The following is a 27,050-nucleotide window of genomic DNA, read 5'->3' as shown; positions in this document are numbered from 1 at the left end:
TTGATTTGGCAGTACTCTTCCTTCATGATAACAATCAATCTCTTAATTTAAGTACTTAATAATCCTGAAGTTAATGAAGGTAATCGTGATAATTATGTTCATAATTTCACAAATCCAAATCAAAGGCAATCTTAGCAAATGTTAATCAATCTTATATGTTGATTTTCTCTACTTGATTTGGCAGTACTGAAAACAATCAATCCCTTAATTTAAGTACTTAATAATCATGAAGTTGATGAAGGTAATCATGAAGAAAATAATTAGCTCATAAATGCTATCTAATGGAATTACACGTACAAAAAAAAATAAAAAAGAAATATATAAAAACCCATGAGTAAGATACACAAATTAAAAATAACCACTCGCTCATCTAATAATATATATGTAACGAAAATAAAAGCCAAACGAACATGATTAAGTGTAAACCATATATCATATATATATCTACAAATACAAAGATCACGATAAAGATAAACCACATGCATTAATGAAAATGAAAATAAGACTATTCCACAAAGATCATACCCATGATTACTGGATACGAAACAACCGTTAAAAGTTCAAAATTCAATAATTAAAATTACATCAATCCAAAACTAAATCATCCAAAGGTGGCTGATTAATCCTTATCGATCGGTACTGGTCGTTGGCTAGTATACAACCTAGCGCGCGCCTAAGATTAGTCAAATGTACAATTTGGGTCTTTTGAATGGTTGGTTATTCTGATCATCAGGAAGCTGCGAATTATCCGCAAACAATGTATCAGTGTAATCGAAATCCAAATCTTGCAAATATTTGAAGTTTTCAGAACCAGGATACGTAGGGTTCCAAACTGGCTCAAAGACATTCTCTGTGTAATCCACCAAAGGAGCTGGAGGCCTAAAGTCAATTGCAGGTTGAACCATCTGATCAGCAGGATCAACCAATGCTCCTTCTTGATATTGATGATCATGTAGATTATTACTGAATTGATCATGGGCAATTGCCATTGGTTCAGGATCTATATTGATGGCATTCTCCAAACCTGAAGGAGTCTGATCATTATTCTCCGAATCATCAAGGATAGATGTTTCATTATGATCCACATCCCTCCAGCAGTACGTGTACTGGAGAATTTCTTGATTTTCGTCTTAATCCTACACAAACCCAGTCATCCAACTGGACAGTATACATAATTTAATGATGTCAATTAGTAATTTAAGAATGAAAAATCATACACAAGACAATATTACTAGAAGAAACAATATTACTACGTACAAGAATATTTGTTTGAATAAGAACATCAACACTGAAATAAAATTCAGAAAAATAGAATGAAAGGATGAAAAACAAGATACCCTCATGTCATTTGCGTCCCTTTTGTTTCGAGGAGGATTATTCACTGTAAATTCATGCATAATCCAGTTTGTTTTGACACCATTTGGAGGTTTTCCTATGTAGAAAACAATGATTTCTTAAACCCGATTAGTTTTCCGTAGGAGTCGATGATTGGCTTGTCAGCTCCTGTGGCCTTCCAATATCCACCATTGGCTGATCGACTTGGACGACTTCCATTTCGATACTTTCGATCTCTTGGAGTGAAAAAGTACCAATAATCCGTTTGTCCATAATCCTTGAATATCTCTTTGAATACGAAAGGAAAGATAGAGTTTGAGTTGCACTATAATATGTCAACAAAATTATAAAAAAAAAAATATAATAATAAAAAAATGACTTACAAAATAGTATACAAACATGCATCCAATGACGAAGAGTCTTCTTCAATCGCATGGTTAATGTTTTTTTTTTTTTTTTTTTTATTTGCATGGTCCAACATGACCAGATCATAGATACAGTATGTATATCATAGGAATAAATAGACTTGCATCCAACTAGCTGTCCTATAATGTTGAAATTAAAAGCAATCAAAACATGGTAATATATATATATATATATACACACACACGCCTTGCCTGTATGCGCGCGGGCGACATGAAAGAGAGAAAAAAAAAACATGGATGCAGTAGTTCCCAGCAAAACATATATGCCCATGAATATGATGATCATATCGGTCGACGTAAATACACGATATATATATAATCTCCAGGTAGCTATCTCAGATTAAAATTGACGAAAAGTACTAGAGATTTATGAGAACCTGAAAGAAACTCGGGTTTGTGGAGATATACGTTAGCCGACACGATTGGGCTCACCGGCAGTACTGGCTGGTTTGATATCTTTTTCTGCAAGTAATACCCGACGAGCTCTACATCTGTTGGGCAGAACCTATATCCAGTAGGATAGTGTCTGAGATGTTCTTCCAACTCCTTGATGCTGGGGTTATGGAAACCATCAAAGAGTACTGGTGTGAGTAAGGTTTGGGGTTGATTTGGGGAGTTATCAATCGGCATTGCTTGTGGGGTAACCGAAACGTTCATTACATTCGACTTACTTTTATTATACGACGGCATAATATTTATACTCCAGACTGGGGAAAAAGACTGCAGTGTTGATCTATAATACTAGACTTCAAGGTTTGAACTTCAATTCATGACCCCAGAAGGTTTGGTTCTCAATTCCAAAACAGAGTAATATAGTTTGTATATATAGATTACAAGACGTTATCAATTACAATTTAAATCTATTTGAACTGATGTTATCCATATACAATATTTGAATTTGAATTTAAATATTGATGTATATCAGACTTTTGTTGTGAAAGATCTTTATCTGCTGAAGACTCAGGCTTGCATGCTGAATCATGAGGATTAACTCCAACAATAATTAATCTGTGGCCAGCTGGAACATAATTCAATTGTACTAGGACACGTTGATGTTTAAGCTGCTGTACGTTGAATAACCTGTACATGTAATACCCAGCCGGCAGCGCCTTTGGTGAACGACGTCGTTTAGGTAAGGGATCCCCCTATCCTTTCAATTCCCCTCCTCGACAGTTACCTCTTCCGAGTCCCTCTCCCCCATTTTTTCTCCCTCCCCGAGTTCCACCTACCCACGCCTCTTCAACTTGTTTCTCCCTTCAAGTTCTCTCTCAACAAACTCTCTCTATCCATGTCTCTCATGCTATCGGTTCTCTCTCTCAGATTCTCTCCCGTTGGTTGCATCACCCAAAGTAAACCAAAACAATACCACGCACAACAGCCCTTTGTTTTTCAACACAGCCATTGTAAACAACCACCCATCGACGCTCGACCCATGTTCGGGCACCCACGCACGTCCCCAGAACATCCTCTGTTTTCATAACCAAAAACAGAGCACCGGTTCTTCCCATGCACGGAAATCCCGCAAGCCTCCTCAGCCATCCAACTCCACAGAAAACACCGCCCAAGCCTCCACCCTACGGTTGCCACAGTTCAAGCACAGTAAGAACACTGTAGGCCGCTGCCGCTGCACACATTCTCTCTCTCTCTCTCTCTCTCTCTCTCTCTCTCTCTCACGTTTCTAACCACCTTTGAATATCTCAGCCGCTTGGCAACCGCTACTCGCTGGAAAAATATTCTCCATCATCGGACACCGACCACGAACCACCCCTCCCACCTCACGGTTGCATAGCCTAAGACAAACCACCCACCTCGGTATTTTCCTCCCTCTCACAGTGCTTTCTCCCTCTCTCCGTTCTCTCTCTCTCACAGAAGTCCCACCACTGTTGAACCCAGTCACGCCGCCGTCGAGATCCACCCAAACCGCCACCACACGTAGCCTCACGGTAAGGATCAGTGCACTGCTCGTCTCTTCTCAGTGAAGTCTGGTTTACAAAATGAAAATATTGTCTTTTGTAAAGGGGAGTGATATTACGTTTATGGCCTTATTTTACAATTGGGTTTGGGCTGTTTTGTTTACTGTTTGAATAGGTAAACGTACTTTGCACATTGCTCTTTGACCTAGTATATATATTTTAAAGTACGCTCAGTTTTTATTTTAAAATAGTTGAGAAACTTTATTTTTATAGCAAATATTTAAGGATTTAAATTATGTTGTTAATCATTAAATTTTATATTTTAATTTCAGAAGTAAACAGTAACAGTGTAATTTTATTTTAAATACTTTAAATCTAATCTAGTTTATTTTTATTAAATGAAATTCTATTGTTTACTGTAATATACTTTTGATATAATTATATTAACTAGTATTAATTTTTTTATATTTAGATTTCAGTAGTAAAATATTTTAGTGTTCAAAGTATTGGTTGGAGATATTAAGTGGATATTGATTCACTTGGGAAGTGCTGATATTTAAGGTTGCTAGAATCTTAGAAGTTTTAAGAAAAATAGTTTATTTTGGTATTTTTAAGCTTAAATATCAAAATACATGTTTACTTAGAGATTTACGTAAGTTACATGTCTAATTTTATAGGTGACGATTGATATTTGTTCGTGTTCTGATGACTTGGTATTTTGGGATGTTGATTATATTGAGGTAGTTGGTTTGAAACAATAGTTTTTCTATGGCATTGAGAATTTGGAGTCTATAAATATATGTACTATAATATATGATATTTAAGTGAAAGTTAGTAACCCTCGAACCCTATCCAGGACTGGAGAGTTACAATACTTGTCCTAGTTGATTTGGTTCTTGAACAACGTACGCGCGCGCGATATGTACCACATGATGTTTTACTCCCAATATATATATATAGAAAGTAATTAATTTGTAGATAATTAAAAGAAGCCCATGCATATTAAATATATCTCACATAAGAATTTGTAGTTATCTGATCTACTCTACAATTAGCAGAAGTCTCATAAATCCTTATCTATTTCACATATGTATGTACGGTAGGACAGTTTTGATCTCTATCGACAATTAATTCTGTATGAAGTCCTCACTTAGAAAAGTCAGACGAACATATATTTATTTAGAAATCAAAAATAACTAATGAATAGATAAGCATGCTTTATTACTCTGTCAAGAAAAATTCTATTCATCATTTTTACACATTGCTCTTTCTTCTTTTCTTTTTACCAAATGTATGATATATGAATAATGAATAAAACAATTCAATTAGTTTAAGAATAATAAAACTAAAAAAGATTGAAACAAATAAAAAAAAATGTAGTATGTGGTATATGAAAATGATGAGTAGCGAAGCTCCTCTGTCAATATCCCACGTAAACTCACGTAAGACTTTGAAGCATGCATCAAGAATCATGAATAGGAATTTCAAGAGTTTGTGGCACTCTGGATCACGTAAAGGCCTCTTGCAATTTGTTTCTCTCTCCTTTCATAAAACCGAATTAAACATGATCTTAACTCAAATTATTTATTACTATTTATAGATATTGTAAGATATTTTTAATATCCAAACGAGCTCTTAAAGAATGTGAATGGTCAGATGTCATGCTCACAAATACACATTGGTATAGATGATCAGTACTTGATCTAATACTAGCATGGAGGCATCTAAAATTATTTTTCTTTTTAGATCACAGTCCAAGTTAATTTAAATAAGTTGGATACAGCCTTTATCTTTACATAACATAACTGATTTCTCACGACAATTTGTTTGCTCATTGTCCATTTTTTGTGTCTCAAGGAGCTACAATTAATTTTAGATCAATGTATAAACATACAATGATGAGCATATATAGATGAATCTGATCCTAGGCCAGATTAGATTCATATATATATATATATATATATATGGTATATATGCATCGATCTTTCTAGGAGTTGTATGAGCTCATTGCTAGCTTGTTTCATTATTATAGAAATTATACTTCACTCGATAAACTTTTGTTAATTTTGTGTGATCAATAATTCATGACCAATATCTGTTGATGTTCTTTTACAATGTTGGTTAAAGTTTGAGTACTATTATATGGTCTTTTTATTGCTGGTTGATTCATACATATTGTAAACCTCGTATGCCTTCCCATGTTTTACAAGCATTAAGTACGCTTGGGTAAGTGGATTTTTCTTACTAATGTGTTTCTGATCCCTTGCTACTTCATATCTAATGATTGCATGCAAGGGCATGATTTGAGTCCATTGAATTATTATTATTATTATTACTACTACTATTATTATTATTACTACTACTACTATTATTATTATTATTATTATTACATATATAGATTTGTTTAATCGTATGATCAATATATAATTAGATTTTTCGTATTTATTTGAGTTCATAATATTCATCATGCAAAGGGAATGCAAATACTGTTTCTCTAGTATTGCGCGCATATGGTGTTTTTGGTTGACGTAAGATTATTGACAATGAAATACATTCACTTTTTTTCTCCAAATGACGAGCAACAAAAATTTTAGAGAAATAATATTTGTAGTTATAGTGCACATGAAGCGTCACATGCGCTCCTTAATTTTGAAAATTAAAAGTAAGTAAATATGAGATATATATATATAAATAATAATAATCTTTTAATGATAGATCTCACTTTTTTAAAAAAAAAAAAAAAAAGAGTGCGACGTTTGTACAAGTCAAGATTGTATATAATATTACTCAAAATTTTACTGTAACAAATACAAAATACTGGGTGTAATTAATTCATGGACGAATTGATCTATGTGCATGGAAGCAATTAGATGAATCTTCAAAATCCATACATGTTCAATAATTACCAAACCTTAAAAAAATGGCCAAAACTAGCTAGCTAGATCAGAATAGTTCCTAGCTAGAAAAACGTAAACATCCAGTAATTAAGTTCCTAGCTAGCTAACTGGATCCTCAACAAAAGATAATTAATTAGTCACGACGTCCCAGCAAGATCATCGGGAAGATTCATTAACGGATTTGGATTTCTAGCAGCGTTCAAAATATCCTCTAGGTTAATAGTGGTTTATAACCATACCACGGGTTATAATAGTGGATACGATCATTTCACGGGTTATAATGGTGGTTTATAACCCTATCACGGGGGTTAAACATAGTATACGGTCCAACCACGGGTTATAATTGTGGATACAACCCTTCCACGGGTTACAATGGTGGTTTATAACCCTACCACGGGATTAAACATGGTATCTGTTCCGATGTGATGCTCTGATAGATGAAGTTGAGATTTCAGATTTGAATATGCCAAAAGGAATTTTGAAGAATTTTTTTTTTTTCCTGAAAGTTTCGCTCTGATATTTTTGTAACATGTTTTGATATTTGCATTCTGAAAGTAAATGTTTCTGTTTCTGCATTCTAAAGGTAAACATTTTGTTTTGCATTCTGAATTCTGAAAATGCTCATGTTTACATACTAGTATATGTTCTCTATTTACTGAGTTGTTAGTAACTCACCCCTTATCTCCTAATATTTTTCAGATAATTTTGATGGTTCAGTTGGAGAACAAAAGTATAAAGTTTTAGCAATGTGTGATGATCGTAGTGGAATAAGTGTCTGAGGGTACATGTTTATTGGAGACTCTTATTTAATAGGTGTATGATTTTATGTTATTTGATATTTAGAGTCCTGGATATTTTTAAATATTTATAGAGTTTTTAAATTATCTCATTGAGATATTTATTTGGTGTCCTGGTAGAGGAACATATATTTTTGGTTTGAATAAATGGATTTGTACTTTTTAGAAATATTGGAGTATTTAAATTTGTTATGGAAGTTGGATTTAGGTTACAAGAGATAACTCTCCGGACCTCCAAGATCGGGGCGTTACAGTTGATAGTCTACAGAACCTAAACGTCCAGTAATTAAGTTCCTAGCTAGCTAACTGGATCCTCAACAAAAGATAATTAATTACTCACGGCGTCCCAGCAGGATCGTCGGGAAGATTCACCGACGGATTTGGATTTCTAGCAGCGTTCAAAATATCCTCTAGGTATCCATTCGATTCATCATTTGGAACATACTGATTATCAGACATATAGGCATTCTGATCAGTGATTATTATACATCCAACTGCCAGTTGGTTGAACCACCTGAACAAGAGGAAGTGATTTATAGTTGGACTAGAGATTGTCATGGAAAATAGCTGTACTGGGAGCAGCATTAATATTATTGTATTGATGACAAACAGATTCTGGCTGGAACCCATTTTGGAAGGTTGGCATCTGGAAATTATTCCATGCAAGTACTTCAACCTCAGCAATGGCGGCACCTTCGAAACCTGAAAAATTCATCTGATCTATATGCTCATCCCCCTCATCATGATTTACTAGTTTGGTAAGGGAGAATTTAATAGGCCGTTTCTTGTGAATCCTACAAAGAACACAATCATCCAACTGCATAATACAAGATTTAGTGCTGAGAGTCAGTTTAAGAATAATAGAAGAATCTTAAAACACAGTACAATGGGATTGGAAAAAGGATCACAAAACTGCTTATGATCATAGTTTTTCGATCATATTAATGGTTTAGTGATAAAATGAAAGGATGAAAAACAAATCATACATACACTCATGCCTTTTGAGCCCCTTTTGCTTGGAGGTGGATCCTTGACTCTATATTCATGCATAATCCAGTTAGTCTTCTTACCCTTTGGAGGTCTTCCCCTATAAAAAACCAATGTCTTCTTATACCCAATTATGGTTCCATTGGATTTGATTTCGCTGTCAGCTCCGATGGCCTACAAATATTCATTATGAGCAACCCGATTTGGCCGGCTTCCATTTGGATACTTTCGTTCTCTTAGGGTAAAAATGTACAGTTCTGCTGAATTTGCTCCTCCATATCCGTGTAGTATTCTTGTAATGGAAGGAAAATGTTAATTTGATACTAAAGTTATTAAAAATAATAATAATAATAATAATAAACCTGGAAAAAGGAAGAGCCAGCTAGCCTAATTCTTCTTATGTTTATTACTTTGATCCTCTGCTTTTGAATGTTTCAACGGGAAACAGACACTGATGACTACATGCATATCGTACAAATACATTGATTTGCATACAAACACTGTACCATCGATGTGGATGACTATTGAATCAAAATCTCATTGATCTTGTTTCTAAATGTATATGTACTTAATATCATGGATTTCATTATAAAACTTTGAATATTGCAGAATCACACATTCAGTCAAACGAAATGTACTATCCAACACTATGAATCAAAGGACATATTCAGCAAGTTCACCCTGTTTTCTTTAATCGCATTTGTTCCTAATTATACCAATGCAAGGAAAAAGAAAAACAGCACATCAAGAAAAGGTATCTGTACAATATCTGATATGCCATGATTCTCTCGTTCAGATTAAAAATTATTAGCAAGAAAGAAACTCTTTATATCATGTGACGTTATGTTCAAAAGATCCAGTTAACAGCTCAAATCATAGAAGAATACCAAGAAAGAAACAAGTTATTTGAACAAGATCAGTACTTATACCTGCAAGAAAATATGCGTCATATGCATATAGTTTAATCTCCACGATCTTGATCATTGCCAGGGGCTAGTTACGTATTTTCTTCTTCAAGTAAAAAACAATGAGCTCTTCTCCTGTTGTGGAGAATTTGTACCCGGGAGGGAATCCAAAAACATCTTGAATCTTGTTGTTGCTATTGAAATTTTTTTGGCTCATCATCAATATCTGCAGAAAATCCTTTATTAGTAGTAGCTGCAATATTATTCATTGTCAATGAACCATCGTTGCTTTCTGGTGTAGTACTGTCGAGGGCTAATTGGGGTTGCTCTCTAGAGTTATTGGCGAATGATTGAGTGGTAACAGCAGCCATGATAATCAGTTTACGTTCCTTGCCAATCTCAACCCTCATAGCAGGATTCTTAGCAGAAGCAGAAGTTTTATGAGACGTCAAAAAATCTAAACTTGTATGACTTATAGTGAGTAATATGTGTGTTTCAGTTGGACTCTACCCTCTTATCTGTGTTTGAGTTGGATCTCATTTATAAAATCACGTTTTGGCCCTCATTCCCGTTCCCACAATTATGATCTTGTCCTCCAATTCATTGTTAAAAAATATATAATTAAGTTTTCTGTTATTCTAATATTGATTAGAATATAATAACAATAAGACTGCAATATTCATATATTAGAAATAATCTCAATTGAATATTTTTGTTTACTGAACTTTTGTAGAACAAATTATTAACAACTTAGTATTTTTTATATTTCTTTTTAAATTTAAAAATAATAGTATTTTTTGCATATAATATTATTTTAAGAAATAAAAATTATCTTCATATTATTTTTTGTAGCAATTCATAAAAATAAATCATAGTCATTGGACTGATAATATTTTCATTTTACAAAATACAATTATTATTTTTAGGTTCCAATTTATGGTTCAGTTTATAATTGATTTTTAATTTATCATATTCACTATTTTGCTTTTTGTTATAACACATTTCATATTGAGAAATGATATTTACAGTCGTGGAGTGCAAAAGTGCCGCGTAATCTCTTTGAAAAAAGTGAATATATATGAGACCCATATGAAAAATTAATTTTTTAAAGAAAATGCTACATGTCCCGATAAAGGGTCCCGAAATTTTTATTTATTTAGTTTTTACTCAATTATTAAGGAATTAGTTTTTAATGATATTGTGATTTTTTTTTTTAAATGTGTAACAATATAAAACAAATGTATGAAAAAAAAGGCCATTTGGCCTTATCGATGACTTCTCTCGTGCTACATCTACCATTTTTTTAATATGGGTCCATTTTTTAAAAAAGATTGCACATCGTTTGCACACTCCATGACTGTATCTAACATTATTCAATAGAATACATTTTTAAAATTACTATTAAAAGAACTATAAACACTTTTTATCCTTTAAAAAATTAAAAATTATTTTGACAAGAACATGCTTTTATTTTCTAAGATCAAGATTGCAATTAAAAATTTGAAAAGAACAATAATATTATATTTCTGTTCCAAAATGAAAATAATATTTTTAAATTTAAAGAATAATATTTTATTACTTTAGGATATCGTTTCATATTATTTCTCATGATAATGAATCATATTGAATACATTTTTAAAATTAATATTATTTTCATCTAAAAAACATTATACTTTTTAAAATTTCAAATTAATACTCTATTTTTATGTTTTATCATTCCAATTCCAATTATATCCATTTAGTTTTCTGAAACAATTAACAATTATTTTATTTGAAATTATTTTCTTTTATAAGAACATTATTATTATTATTATTATTATTATTATTGTTGTTGTTGTTGTTGTTGTTATTGTTGTTGTTGTTGTTATTATGATTCACATGTCTAATAGGTCTTATAACGGGTGGAGCAATGAATGTCCTGTTATGACTTCAGTATATAACTTAATTCTAAACATTTGATTTGTTAAGGGTTCAATCATTCTAAATTTTTTGTTTCGTTCATTATTTTCAAATATAATTATAATAGTTTGTAAAATTTGTTGCATAGATATATGATTATGTTTACTTTCATCATACTTGTTGTTTTAATTGAGATACTTCGTAAAAATCCTATCTTGATGCAAAGGGATCTGGGTTTGATTTGACGTTAATAGTAGCTCTGAGTCTAGGCTACCTAGAGAAGGCATATCAGCGCAAATCCAATAGAAAAAGGTGAAAACATCTTACTTTGTCTCTTTTCACGCCACATGCACCGGATCACCGGAATTGCCACCATAAGATTTTTCAGATATGATTTTTGTGGCTGAAAAGAGATCAAGCGTATTGCCTTCATGCACCGTCACAGATTCTAAAGTCTACCGGAGTTGGTTCAAGTTGTAATCCATTCTTTTTTGCGTCTATCTTAGTACTTTCTTTATTATTTAGTAAAAATAAAAATAAAAATAAAAATTCGTCTTTTGGACATTTTTTCTGTAGAAGTTGAGTTCTCTCATTCTATGAAGGGTGAGATTGAGTCCTTATTACTATCTCTTGGATGTTTGTCTATAAAAATTATAAACAGTAGTGAAGACCAGACTAGTCACAAAAGAAAATAGTATACTAGTAGAGATTCAAATGCATTAATTGGTTTATAAGATAATGGTTGATAAGGATGAAATAAAATTGTACAAGAAATGACTTTTAAGGATGAAATTTAAATTTCATCCCAAAATATTGATGAAAGTCATTTACCGTTCCATTGATTAATAAAACATTCGAACGGGATATTTACTGATAAGAAATTTCTTCTTCAATAAAGTTTTTGTTGTTATGGGAAATTGTTGGAAAACTCCTCAAAAAGAAACATTTACAACGATTTTTTGTCACCACGTCGTAGCCACTGTTGTCGTCCCCACCCTCAAATAACTTTTTGCTGTGATTTTGCTCACCACAAAAGGTCCAAAAAAGTTCCCAAAAAGTCCCACAACAATGGCAAGTAATCACGGGAAGAAAACTAGTTTTTCCGGTTATTTTTTTGTATCCGAAAAAAGGGTTTATCTTTAGCTCATAATACTTTTAAACTAGTATGGTGCCCCCCCCCCCCTCTCTCTCTCTCTAAAACTTTTTGCTACAATTTTTTGAAGTTGTAGCAAATACTCAGTTTTTGAAGTTCTTGCTAAAAGTCTGAATTTTAAAATTTCATATTTTCTAGTATTTATTTACTCAACTTTTAACATTATTTAGACTTTAATGACTAAATTCATTTAGCCAAGAATAAAAGATGTGTCTCAATAGGAATAAATCTATTGCTTTCCACCAAAAATACTATCTTGCTTTAAAGATATATATACTATGAAGACGATAAGAATAATAGTAATCTATTCAAAATCGTAGGTATGTTAGAAATAAATAATGTGCATTTCATGTGTGCTAGTGTGATAGAAAGAGGTAAGTTTTGCCTTTTTATTTAACTTAATTACTGTCATCTTTATTCTTAAATATTATATATTACATTACTCCTATCACTTTCTGCAAAACTATCTAGGTAAGAACAAAAAGTAGTGTAATATATACTTACAATTTTACTTACAAAACTCATTTTGTTAATTTTCTTTTGAGATTCAAATTTTGAATTTTAAATTTCCTGATTTTTAGCATATCAATAATTCGCATGTGGAGAAGTAAGATTTTTGTAAGTTGTTCTTAAGTACATTTAGCTTTTTCCAAGAACAAAATCAACAATTCAAAAATGATAATGATAATTTGAGTACAAGTATGATAAGTATCTAGCCTTGGTAGTCTTCTTTCACGATAACAATCAATTCCTTAATTTATGCACACCAAGTCAAATTAATGAAGGTAATCATGATTATGATCATAATTCAGCAAATCCAAATTAAAGACAATCTTCAACAATATAATCAATCTTGCATGTTGATTTTCTCTATTTGTAAACGAGAAAAAATAACTTATAGAAAAATAAATAAATATACAGTACTACTGATTCAAACATTTAAAATTATTATTAAATAATTTTAAACTTCATAGAATTATAGTCTATATAGAGTATATTTTTATCATGGTCATGACTCATCAATGATAGTGTTTCACATCAACTCAATAACCTCTTATAATTGAAGAGAATGGAGTAGATGCAAGCATCTCCACAACAACAACAAAAAAAAAAAAAAAAAAAAAAGGTAGATTTGTTTTTGTGACAAAATAAAATTGTCCCAAAAAATGATTTTTAAGGATGAAATTTAAATTTCGTCACAAAATACTGACGAAAGTCGTCTACCATTCGATTGATCAATATAACGTTCAAATAGAATATTTAAGGATGAAAAATTTCGTTGCCAATAAAACTTTTGAACTTCTAGGGAATTGTGGGCAGAATCGCTGAAAAGAACCACTTTAGACGATTTTTTCTTGTCATGGTTTAGCCGTTGTTGTTGGCCCCCCCTCCCCCCCCCCCCCCCCCCCCCCCCCCATAATAACTGTCGGCGTTGAATTTTTGAAGTTATTGCATATACTTGATTTTTCCTACGATTTTTCTCGCCACAAAATGTTAGAAAAATGGTTAATTATAAGATATAATATGATTTGATCTGTTTGCTTTAAATCCAAATTAATTGATCATATATGTATATATTATTATCTTTCATATCTTATTTTATTTTTATTAGATTACATCATATGTGATTTTTGAAATTTCAATACAAGAAAAATTATTTTTATCCGCTATTGAAGTCGCCAAAAATTGTAGGCAAAATCGCTGAAAAGAGTCATTTCCTTAAATCTTTTTTCTCATCGCGGCATAGCTGTTGTTGTTGCACCCCCACCCCCAAAATAACTTTTTGCAACGAATTTTTTGAAGTTGTCACAAATACTTAGCTTTTTTGGGCGTTTTTCTCACAACAAAAAGTCTAAAAAATGGCTACAGAAAGGACCACAACAATAAAAATAATCATGAAAAAAAGAAATAGTTTTTCTTGAGGATTTTTGGTTACCGAAAAAATACATTTGCGGCATAACATCACCAACGGAAAACAATATTTCTGGTGAGGTTAGTCACCGCAAGTAAAGATTTACAGCGAGTTTTTCCTACCTGAAATAATTTATACGTTCTCTATATAGTTTGAAACTAATAAGTTGTATCTCTAGTTCCAAATTAATATATCTTCAAATTAGTCTATTTGGGAAGAAACGATTAACTATAAGAGATAATATGATTTGATTTGTTTCCTTTAGTTCTAAAAGACATACATACATATATATATACATATACATACATACATATACAATCATGCGAGATTTTTGAAATTATAATACAAGAAAAAATATTTTTTCCCGCTATTGAAATTGCTGAAAATTGTTGGCAAAATCGACAAAAAGAACCATTTCAAGCAATGTTTTCTCGTCACGGCATATCCATTGTTGTCCCCCCCCCACCCCCCCCCCCCCCCCCCCCCCCCAAAACCTCCGCCAAAAAAAAAAAAAAAAAAATTTGCAACCAAGTTTTTTGTTTCGAAGATGATGAAAACGCTTGGCTTGTTCTAGCAATTTTTCTCAAAACAAAAAGTCCAAAAAGTGGCTGCAAAAAGTCTCAAAAATAATCTTTGGTAAATACAATTAGTTTTTCTGGCAATTTTTTGGTAGCTGAACGAAACACTTGCAACAACACATTGCCACTGGAAATCAAAATTATTCCCGACGAGGTTTGTTGCCATAAATACAAATTTCAGGCGAGCTTTTCTTACATGAAATAATTTGTACATTCTCTATTTAGTTTGAAGCTTGTACGTTTTCTCTCTAAAAAGGAAAAATATCTCGTAATATATTTAACCAAAAAATAGAAATAATATACTTTTAAATTAGTATGTCAGGGAAGAAATGGTTAATTATAAGATACAATATGATTTGATATATTTCCTTTAGTTCCAAATTAATTGACTATATATGAGCATATATATATATATATATATACATATTCATCATTCAAGTCTTATTTTCTTTTCATCAGATTATTTCATTCAGGATTTTTAAAATTTTACTACAATAAAACCACCGTTTCTAGTGACTGAAGTCACTAGAAATAGTAGCAAAAATTGCTGAAAAGAACGATTTGCGATTTTTTCTCATCACAGCATAGCCGCCATTGTTTCCTAGCCCCTATCCCAAATAACTTTTGGCGCTAATTTTTTGAATTTTCGCAAATACTTGTTTGTTTCTAGCGATTTTACTTGCCACAAAAAGTCCAAAAAATGACCACATAAAGTCCCACAACAATGATAGATAATCGTGGGAAAACAATTAGTGTTTTTGACAATTTTTGGGTAGCTGGAAAAAAACATTTGCTGCAATATTTCCGTAGAGGTTTGTTGACGTTGGCTCATGTTGTTGCACAATATAACAACAGTGGAACTGTCTCCACTCTTAACCTTCAAAACTCCCGCGAGTTTGTTGACCTGAAATAATTTGTACATTCTTTATCTAGTTTGAAACTAGCTATTAAAAAAATAATTTTTTTATATGAGTCTCATATTTATTCAATTATTAAAAATAAGTACGTGAGACTTGCATAACTTAAGACTACATAATAACATCCAAATTATTTTCCTATTTCATTTACATATTCTTTGTTCACTCTTTCCTTTTTATTTTTATTTTTCGTATGTCTTTTTTATTATTTTTTAACATCCAAATGGTTAGTACAGTATGTCAGTTATTCAACATAGCTTGATCATTCAACTTAAATATCAATATCTTGTAATGCTATATATCAAGCCAAATCCTAAAGATATGAGCCAGGAGCTACATGTTCAAACCACCAAAACAAAGTTTGGAAAATCTGTACACACACATGGTTTGAAACATAATATTCTTCTAATTATTCTAAGAAATCATAGCTTACTTTAATTTAGTAGCTACTAGAAGCAAAACGAAACACTAAAAATAAACTTCTAACATCAGCATGAAGCTGATTAACTATCAACTATCAAGTTCCTTACGATTTCACTATCTATATACATGTTTCTCTCATGCATGTCATTACATTAAGATATATATTAGCTTCGCTTGGAATTGATAAAGTTGAACAAAAGAACAACTTACATATGACAAACTGTAGATTTAATGGGAGAAATTATCCTTATCCTGACTGAATCATATGCACTTAGAAAATTACTGTGAACCTGAAAACAGTTTTTGTTATCATTATGTGTATCTCAAGAATGCTTTTATAGCTGCTATATTCAACTATAGTTGTATTTTTTAAATGATCACTTTTACAATAGATCCTAACTCTCATGTTTTTTAGCAGTTATACTCTAGAACGATTGTATTTGTCAATGCAAATTGAAACATTTTCACTCTACATTTGATTCATTTCAAAAATAGGCCTAGATATATATATATATATATATATATATATATATATTCTCTTCTATAGAACATATTCTTTAACTTGATCATCTTCTATATGACTTCCTCCAACGATGAGTTAGAAATAATTTATGCTTTTGTTATGCAAGAAATTAAATGATTGAATAAAAAAAAAAAAACAGATTAACATGCATGGACATGCCACAATTCTGGTCGACTCAGTAATTCTTATATTAGGCATAGTTCTTTGCAAGACCAACAATACTATTAGGCATAGTTCTGAGTAGTATTACATCATGTACGTACATATTTACACATAATATTATATGGGTAGTGATAGGGTAGTTACTACTCATCTACTACCCAAGTGCATTTTAAGTTTTGTTATTTTTTTATCATTTTTTTTAAGTATTTTTTTAACATCCTTAATCACTAAGAAAAAATTAAAAAAATATATAATTTTACTAACACACACTTCCTTAATCATTAAGTAAAATAAAAAATTAAAAAAAAAGTCAAATACAAAAATAGTAGTAGATACGTAGTAGTAGTAGGGTAGTAACCCTATCATTATTCATATTATATATATTGAGTTCCATCCCTAATATTTACTTTTTTTTTTAATTTAAATTTCAAGTTTTAAAATCTTCACCATTTCAATAAAGTACTGTCACATTAGTACGTATGTATATACATGATTGTGCGTAAAATTATAAGTACTATAGATTGCATTTTCAAACTAACAATATATCTTCCTGTTTTTGAAGAAGGCTTCGTATGCTTCATGAACTTTTTCTTTGCATTTATTCCCGCATGTTAGCTCATAATCCGGCATGTTTTGTCCAAGCTACAGGAAATGCTGCATAATTACAAGATATCTCATAAATAATTTTTGGTAATATACAAATTATATATAGCCATCAAGGACGAAACAGCGGATTAGACTCCTTTTTATTGAATTTGCTCTAGTTTGTTGTTTTATGAATCATATATACTGGAGATTATAATTAATTAGTTTGTGACTTAATATTAGCCTTTTACAGTTACATGCCTAGCTAGCTTACAAATTAATCTAATTTGTTCTACATACTAGGCTTGTAACTGTAAAAGGCTAATATTTTACCATTTATATATTATACAGAATGTGAAATCTATAATTTTTTATATTCTTTTTTTTCTTAAAAAATAAAGTTTTATATTCTAAGTTTCGTATAAACTTCAAAATAGTTTAATTCATTAATTTCTTAACATTTAAATTATATAAATATTATATAAATGAAACAAGCATGCAATTACGAGCTGCTATGATCAACAAATTAATATGGGGAACTTAAAGTGTAATATATATGTGTGTGTGTGTTCAAATTTCTCTAGTAAATATAGGTAGGGAAAGAACGAGGCAGATGAAATTAGATATATAAAGAAAAACTCTATATATTTTAGCAAGATTAATTTGCAGTTGAAATTTTAAAACTCTTAATCTTATAAATTATGATCAAATCCAAGGATTGTAGGTTTTATTTAAATGTTAAAATTTAATTTGTAAGATTCAAATTTTAAAATTTATTTCATAAATTAAATTATGCCATGTAAACACTTTATTAGATGTGCTGACCTATACACCAGTTTTACAATAGAAATTATCATGAACACATACATATGAAAATCACTTAAAATTAACATATATATCAATTATTGTCAACCCTGAAAGCTCTATATAGTACTTATCAAGATAACAATCAATTAATGTCCTATGTATCCCTTGATTTGGCAGTACTCTTCCTTGGTGATAACAATCAATCCCTTAATTTAAGTACTTAATAATCATGAATTTAATGAAGGTAATCATGATTATGTTCATAATTCGACAAATCCAAATCAAAGGCAATCTTAGCAAATGTTAATCAATCTTATATGTTGATTTTCTCTATTTGTAAACGAGAAAAAAGAACTTATAGAAAAGCAAATAAATATATACTATTGATTCAAATATTTAAAACTATTAATAAATAATTATAAACATCATAGAATTATAGTCTATATAGAGTGCATTTTTATGTCGTCATATACTAGTGTAACAGTGTTTCACTTCAACTCAGTAACTTGTAAGTGGTTAATGTACCATCTTCTTATAGCTATATTATATGGATTTTTATGTCGCCATTATAAGTGATTTGTTAACACACTTATTTATGTGTAGCAAAACTCTTTACATACATATGGAAAATGATTAACGTACCATCTTCTTATAGCTATATTAATTGAAGCGTAATTTTATAAAATTAAAATTTATTTTTAATAAAATGTCATGCTTGCATTTATTTATTGTGCGATGATTTTAGGTATAAAAAAAATAGAAAAAAAGAAAAGGATCTGTGATGTTGCACTATCATTAACCAAATATACTCATATAACAGAACGATTTGGATACAAAATTCTTTCCAATTCATCTCATCTAATCATTATAATTTTTTCAAATTTTCATACAAAATATAATAAACAATTCAATTTTTTCAAATCTCAAAATAATAATAATATTAAAAAATAATATATTAACAATATTTTATTCAACTTTTAATTTTTATCTCAACTTACTATCCAAATCTCCTAAGTTTTGATTGGAAAAGAAAAAAAAAATTAAAATTATATATCTCACGAATCAATAATTGTTAAATAGATAAACATTTTTTAAATTTTTGCATTTTGATATATATATATATATATATATATACATAATTATTGGTATTACTTTACATAATAAATTATAGATTATAGATTATAGATTAATGATTATATTCTGTACTGGATAACAAAAAGACAAAAGATTAATGATTACAAAAAGACAAAAGATAAATCATTACATCTCTTAACAAAAGACAAAAGATAAACAAAAGATAAACAATTTTTAATATTTAGTATTAAAAATCTAGATTTACAGATAAACAAAATTAGAGGAGATCATGTTAATAACTTTTCGGCTAGAGATTCAAAATATCACGTCTCTATTACTCGTAATTGGTATCCCAGACCTACTCCACCGGATATGCAATTCGAGGAAAGAGAACATATAGTAAGATCAGCCTTCGCACCAGATGTATTATACGAATGGAATATAGACGGATTATCTGAATTCGAAATACTAAATCATTTTCAAGAAATGATTATAGTAGCCAACGTCTATAAAAGTAACAGAAAAACTGATCATCAGGTAGCACACATTATTGTTACAGGATTTACTGGCCAACTAAAGGGTTGGTGGGATCATTATCTTTCATATGATGAAAGGTCACGTATATTAACAACCTATAAATATGATGAAAATATGCAAATAATTAAAACGGAAAATGATTTACCCCTAGAAGATGCTGTCAATACATTAATATATGCATTAACCAAACACTTTGTAGGTGATCCCGTTTAATTTAAAGAAAGAACTAGTGATTTATTGATTAATCTTAAATGCCCTCAATTATCTGATTTCCGTTGGTATAAAGATGTATTTCTTATGGCATTAATTTCTTTTCTAAGGAAAGTGCAGTCAGCTTCATAGTATTCTATTGCAGACTGCCTACTTTGATATACATGGTATTTAGTCATCATTAATGTATAATTTTGCCTCATTAATTGTTGTTGTCTTTTAAGATCTTTTATATTATCCATCAAGATTTGTAGATCCATTCTTAAATTATATTCTGTACATTTTAACTCATACAAATCACGAAATCCAGTACTATGAGCATAATAAAAATCCATCGTAAATATCAGGAAAATAAGATAGAAATATCAATAGCAATAAAATAAGCAATAAATAGTAATAACAATACTATCACCAATGGCTCTGATACCAAAGGCGTATATCCCAGGTATAATATAATAGAACAGTAATGTATTAATAGAAATTAAAGGCGGTAAGACCGACCATATGCATGAGGAAATAAAAACTAAAGAAAAGAGATATGAAATAAACTTCTTCATTAAAAATATAATACTTACAAGGAGACTAATTCTCAAAGGAGTTGGGAGCTGAAGACATGAGGGAAGGACGATTGAAGATTTACAGAGAGAGGAGGACAGGACTAAGGAGGACAGGACTTGGACTGGAGAGGTTTGGGCGAGAGAGGAAGGGATCAGATTAGAACTCTGAATGCCCTTCTTGCCTCGTGAACCCCCCTTATATAGACACTAAAACAGTAACTCTAATAATACATGAATAGTACCGGCCGTTATAATAACAGTATTAGCCGACGCTAAAGACAAACACAGTACCGGCCGACATTAAAGACAAGAACAGTGTCAGCCGACGCTAAAAACAAACATAGTACATAACACGTAATCTAGTACAGAATTATTTGTCGCTTTGCTGGGCAATAATCTGTCGCGAATAACTTTTTAGAGGGATAATATCTGCATGTCATGCTGGTTAGTCAGATAATAATTTTTTGTAGTCACAAATTCTGAGGATCATAATTTGCTAATTCCAGTTCAAACGGGTTTTGAGAATCCATCAGTTGTACCGGATGGTAAGGTGAATAATTTTGAGAAGGAGATGCAGCTTGGTTGCCTTGAAATTGAGAGGCCTGTTGAGAAGGAGAGGCCTGATGAGCTGGTGATAATGCGAGTTGCTGTGGTGGAGTTAATCTGGGTTGTGCTTCTTCTTCATCGTCACTGTCTGATATTTGTGACATTACTTCAGCTAATTTTTTCAAATCTTTTTTGTTTGTAATGGATGCCAATTGTGCTTGAAATCTGCTTCGCTGGACTAGGACTTCCGGAGCTTTGGTAACTTTTGAAAACATCTTCAGTAATGTTCATAATTGTATTTTTCCCACCATTTGATGGAAACTTGACGGGCTAGGAACATAATGGTTTTGAGAGAGGGATGAGGTTTGATAACGTATTCCCATTTCATAATCCAATTTAATTTTGTTTTGAGAAAGAAGAGCAAGAGGGGTGAGCAATGGTTTAATGCTGGTGGGCTGTCATTCTGTGAGATGAAATTTTGGAGACTTTCCTGAAGGGGAAGAGGAAGGAGAAGAGGTTCAGGTCCATAATATTCCCACCATAGTGAGAACCATTTCGGGAGTGTTTTAATTTCTTGTAATTTATCAAAATGAAGGAACCATGAATGACGCAAATTTTTGTTTTGTTTTAAAAACATTTTTGTCAATGCTTGCTGGTAATCGTAATAATCATAATAAGGAGGATCATAGGGATGAGAGAATTTTCTTGTCAAGTAGGGATTTTTTCCCCATTGTTCCAGGGTGAGAACTTGCTTAATAGTGACTTTATGAAAGGCAATAATTGGAGACGCTGGTGGAGAAGGTTGAGTTTGAAGGGAACAAGGAATTTCTGAGAGAATAATTGAGTCAGTATCTACTAATATAAATTCATAAAAATGCTGGGTTTTCTTAATGTTTTGTGGAACATAATGCCAGTCCGGTAGGAGAAAGGAATCAAGTAATTTCTGAGGGTCAGACAGATGTTGTATTTCAGATTCAATAGGAAAGACCGGATGCCAATGAGATTTGATAATAATAGGAGACGAAGAAGGTTGAGATAATAATGGAGGATTAATAATTTGGGAAGGAGAAGGAGGAGAAACAGCTTTGAAATAGGTTGGTAATTTTGGAGAGGCTAATGGTGAAAATGGATTGTAAGAGGGTCTAATATTTTGTGGTAATGATCCCAATACCGTATGAAGATTTGGACTTTATTTTGGACTTTGAAGATGACATGATTTTCCCTGTAAGAATTCTCGGGATAGAAAATCAGGAAGAGAATTAGATTCTCCTTTAATATGCTCAATATCAAAATCAAAAATACTTAATATAGCTTGCCATCTGGCAAATATTTGTTTTGCAGCCAGGTTTTTCACATCTTTAATTAAAACTTCCTTGGCTGATTTGCAATCTATTCTAAGCAAAAACTTTTGATTCAACAAATCATCTTGAAATTTAGAAATACATAATACAATAGCTAAAATTTCTTTTTTAATAGTACTATAATTCTTTTGAGTAGGATTCCAACATCCTGAATGGAATCGAACTATTTGTTCCGAGTTGGATGATAATTTTTGTTTCATAATTCCTCCGTAACCTATATCAGAGGCATCTGTTTCAACAATTTTAAAAGTATGAGGAGATGGAAGCCCTAAACATGGTAATTTCTTAATATGAGCTTTAATCTGTTTTATAATACTAGTATGTTTTTCTGTCCAAGGAGGTGGATTCTTTCTTAATCTTTTAAATAATGGTTTGCATAATGGTCTGAGAGATTGGTAAAAGTCTGCAACATAGTTGAGACTTCCTAGAAATCTCTGTAATTGATTTTTATCTTTTATTTCATCTGGAAATTTATCAGCAAATTCTATTGCTCTACTAATTGGTGTAATAGTTCCTTGATAAATTTCATGTCCAAGAAATCTAATTTTCTCTTGGAATAGTTTTATTTTTGATGAGGAGACAACTAATCCATTTTTTTTGATAACTTGAACAAAGATATTTAAATGTTTTCAATGTTGTTCAATAGATGAAGAAAATATTAATACATCATCTATATATACTATTGAAAAATAAGTGAATGGAGTAAAGATTTCGTTCATAATATTTTGAAATTCACTAGGGGCGTTTTTTAATCCAAAAGGCATAACATTCCATTCAAAATGTCCAAAGGGGACTGTGAAAGCTGTTTTATACCGATCTTTTCAGCGATTTGGATTTGCCAAAACCCGCTTTTCATGTCGAATTTTGAAAATATTGTAGCATTATATAATCGGGATAATAAATCTTTTTTATTAGGAATTGGGTATCTAATCCATTGTAATACCTTATTTAAAGGTTTATAATTTATTACTAAACGAGGAACTCCTCTTTCTAATTCTGCCTGTTTTTGGACATAAAAGGCAGCACAACTCCATGGTGATTTACTTTTCCTTATTAATCCTTTTGTTTTTAAATCATTAATTTCTTTTTTACAATATTCTAGTAATTCGTTATTCATTTGGATAGGTCTAGCCTTAGTTGGAATGTTTTTTTCAGAAAATTCTTTTTCATAGGGTAATTCAACTATGTGTTGTTTTCTATTCCAGAAGGCATTGGGTAGGTTAGCACATATTTCATTTTCAATTGTAATTTTGAAATTATCAATTTTTTGGGTTAATAATGGGTCTTTTAACTGTTCTCGAATTCTTTTATATTTTAATTCTTGTTTTAAGAAGTTTATTTGGTTTTCCTTTCTTCTAATTTTATCTTTTGTTAAGAAATTAATTGCTCTGGTTAATGAAATTTTCTTTAAAGAGTTAATTTCTTTTGGTACTGGGGGAAATATGAACTTAAATTGTATTTCTTGTCCAAGTATTTTAGTAGAGATTCCTTCTTCTGTTACAGAGAAAGGGTAAAGTAGTGCAAGAAAGAGATTTCCTAAGATTACTTTGGTATTAATATTTTTTACTAAGATGAATGTTGTTTTAAAGCAAAGTCCATTATTACATATATGTGCATTGGATAATTTATAATTTATATTTAATTTTGTTCCATTGGCTTGGGATAATGTTTCTCTTGTTTTTTCAAAATATTTAGAAAGTATTAATCCCTCTTGTATACAATTTAAGTCTGCTCTTGTATCTAATAGGGCAATTGTAGTAAAAGAGAATTCTTGATTAATTGAAACTGTTACTTCAACATACCATTTTTGAAAATTTATCTTATTAAAAATATTAATGAAATTGTCCGTTTCATCTAATGTTGAACAGTCTCCCTGTTCAATATTATGTTTTTCTTCATGGAAGTTTTTCCCATTTTTCTCTATTTTTAATAATATAATTTCTTGTAATAGTTGTTCGTTTGAAACTTCTAATTTAAGATTAGATGTTTTTAAATTTCTAATTTCCTGTTTTATCTCATTGATTTCTTGTTGTATATCTTGAATAGTAATTTTCTGTTTGTCAGTTTTAAATCTACTTATTATTTCTGAAAAATTGTAAGGTGTTGAGGATGAAGTTATTGTAGTATTTTGATTATTAAATGTATCTTTTAATTTTTCTAAATAATCTTTTCTTTCTTGAGGGTTGTTGATTTTGTCTATTAATTCTAATATAATGTCTTCTTGTTTTCAAAGTACATTAATGGTTTTGTTACAGATACAATTATCCTTACTTAGACAATTACAGATATGTACTTCATCTTCTTCTAATTCACTATCGGAAGATTGTTCTGAAAAGCTTGATTCTTTTAATTGATAAATTTCTTCTTCTTCTGAAGAACTAACCTCATCTTCACTTAATTTTATTATAAAAATGTCTATTAATTTATCTTTTAGTGTTTCGGGTATATCTAATTCATTAATTTGTTGTTTAACTTTACAGTTTGATTTGTAATGTCCTATTTTTCCGCATTTATAACAAACAATCTGCTTTTTCTTTTTATTAGTCTTTTTAGGATTTTTTAGTGGCTTATTATATATTTGTTTATCTTTTGTCTTTTTATAAGGTTTTCTGTATTTTCGTTTTTTATTGGAATAATTGTTATAGACTCTTTTTCCCTTTTTGTGTCTTCTTGAGGGGGCTAATAAAGGAGTGTAACCAAATTGTTCACAAAAAGTACCTAATTCTTTTCTAGCAAACTTCTTTTCTTTCTCCATTTGCTTTTTTAATCTTAAATCATTGCACATAGTTAATCCAGTTCTATTAATCTTACTTATTATATCACCATATGTAAGATTATGAAAATCAATAGTACCGTATGATCTTAATAATGATTCTCGTACCTTTTGGGCGAAGTAATATGGAAGTCCGGCTATGAACTTTTCCTTCCAGTATGGCTGTTGACAATCATTTCTGATCATAACTTTAGTTAGAAATATATCTTTATACAAACGGAAATCAGATAATTGAGGGCATTTAAGATTAATCAATAAATCACTAGTTCTTTCTTTAAATTGAACGGGATCACCTACAAAGTGTTTGGTTAATGCATATATTAATGTATTGACAGCATTTTACACGCCTTAATACTAAATATTAAAACAAATGGCTATCAAATGATGAAAGGGTCACATGCTTTAACAGTAGTTTACAGGATTCATTATAAATTAATGAAAACAACATTAGAACCACAAGCTTTAATTACTAGCCCTAAAGGATATACATTATTATTACAATCTAGCACACAAAATTCTAGTATACAAATTCCTAAACAAATCAATTGGAATCAAGTCACACTTCCTAATGAATGGCAATTAGAAAATATCACTCCAACACCCAAAATAGAAAATAATTCTAAAGATAATCTCGAATATATAGATCAAAAAACGGATGGGACGGTTCAAATAGCTTTTCAGCCTTTCAGAAGATCTTTTTCACATTATTCCTCTCCAGCACCTTCCAGTTATCATACACCCAGATCTATTCTTACATCAATTTCTAGAAATAAATCTCAAAATTTTGACACCAGATCTTTTGATACTAGATCCCAAAATCTTGACACCCAGATTCGAGGGATCATTCCTGGAAACATTATTGATACACCAGTATATGCTATTAGGAATCCTGATAGAGCATCTACCTCCCAAAATCCTGAAAAAGAACCCTCTTCTCCAACGTATTCTCAAGTAGTTGGAGATGATGCCCAAATATATACCCTGAATAAAGAAGAATTTAAAATTAACAAAGAATATCTCAAACAAGATTATATGAAAAAAGAAAATAGTCACAAAAGAATAACATTTTTCTCAACCTTTACAAAAATAGAAAGAGATTATATTCAAGAAAGATATTACGAAGATTTAGAGAAAATACAGATCAATATTCCTTTCTTTACATGGTTTGAGATATATAAATCAAACCAATTATCTACCATAAACAGGACTACTAATCAATGGATTAAAAGAGAAAATAACCAAATTATTTATGAAGAATATCTCCATTTTGAAACCATCTAAAAATACTTGCTTTATAAAAAAAAAAAAAAAAAAAAAAAAAAAAGAGTAAAGGAATCATTGATACAAATTTTACAAAGATAACCCATAACTAGAGAGAAAAATGTATATTGGGAAGCTTGTGTTGGTAAGCCAAGAAAAACCGATGGTCAGCCCATTTAAGCCAGAGGGCTCTCAGGGTGGTCCCGGTGGTGTTCCCTCAAGTTCTTAATCTACTTATTTCTCTTTGGAAATAGGAAATTTTTGTTGAAAATCTGAATCAATGAATTCTTTATTCAAACCTAATGAATCTACCACTAGCATCCCTATAGAATCTGATAATATTAATCAAGAAGATTATAGTATATTAGATATAGAAAGAAATCTACAAGATTGGACAATTCCCGATGTTCCAAACAATCAAATATATAAAATCTCAACTTTTTCTTCTAAATTTTCATTCCTTACAAATTACACAATTAAAACAGTAGAGAAAACTATTAGTTTAAATAATGAT

The 27,050-nt window shown here is 30.7% G+C and overlaps 2 protein-coding genes across 2 annotated transcripts; both read right to left on the bottom strand.

Annotated features, from left to right (window-relative positions):
- Positions 1–683: 683 nt before the first annotated feature.
- On the bottom strand, positions 684–2,390 carry LOC121238217 (NAC transcription factor ONAC010-like). The gene is made up of 4 exons (XM_041135049.1): positions 2,138–2,390; positions 1,446–1,623; positions 1,258–1,288; positions 684–1,106 (listed from the first exon to the last, which is right to left on the bottom strand). The coding sequence occupies exons 1-4, from the start codon at positions 2,388–2,390 to the stop codon at positions 684–686; spliced, it is 885 nt and encodes a 294-aa protein (XP_040990983.1).
- A 5,313-nt stretch (positions 2,391–7,703) lies between these two features.
- Positions 7,704–9,669, bottom strand: LOC121238216 (NAC transcription factor 29-like). Its single transcript, XM_041135048.1, has 5 exons — positions 9,540–9,669; positions 9,035–9,060; positions 8,358–8,528; positions 7,994–8,184; positions 7,704–7,881 (listed from the first exon to the last, which is right to left on the bottom strand). The coding sequence occupies exons 1-5, from the start codon at positions 9,667–9,669 to the stop codon at positions 7,704–7,706; spliced, it is 696 nt and encodes a 231-aa protein (XP_040990982.1).
- Positions 9,670–27,050: the final 17,381 nt, after the last annotated feature.

The sequence above is a fragment of the Juglans microcarpa x Juglans regia genome, chromosome 7D (assembly GCF_004785595.1).
Source record: "Juglans microcarpa x Juglans regia isolate MS1-56 chromosome 7D, Jm3101_v1.0, whole genome shotgun sequence".
In the NCBI taxonomy this organism is placed as follows: Eukaryota; Viridiplantae; Streptophyta; class Magnoliopsida; order Fagales; family Juglandaceae; genus Juglans; species Juglans microcarpa x Juglans regia.
Note: the sequence above shows the minus strand (reverse complement) of the source record. Positions and strands in the feature narration are given on the sequence as shown.

Coding starts and splice junctions, on each gene's coding strand:
- LOC121238217 (XM_041135049.1), bottom strand. CDS start 2,390: ATGCCGATTGATAACTCCCCAAATCAACCCCAAACCTTACTCACACCA. Junction 1,289..1,445: donor ATCGGGTTTAAGAAATCATT/GTTTTCTACATA, acceptor ATTTTATTTCAG/TGTTGATGTTCTTATTCAAA. Junction 1,107..1,257: donor TTATTCAAACAAATATTCTT/GTACGTAGTAAT, acceptor GAAATTCTCCAG/TACACGTACTGCTGGAGGGA.
- LOC121238216 (XM_041135048.1), bottom strand. CDS start 9,669: ATGAGGGTTGAGATTGGCAAGGAACGTAAACTGATTATCATGGCTGCT. Junction 9,061..9,539: donor TACACCAGAAAGCAACGATG/GTTCATTGACAA, acceptor TGGTATAATTAG/GAACAAATGCGATTAAAGAA. Junction 7,882..7,993: donor ATGCCAACCTTCCAAAATGG/GTTCCAGCCAGA, acceptor CCTCTTGTTCAG/GTGGTTCAACCAACTGGCAG.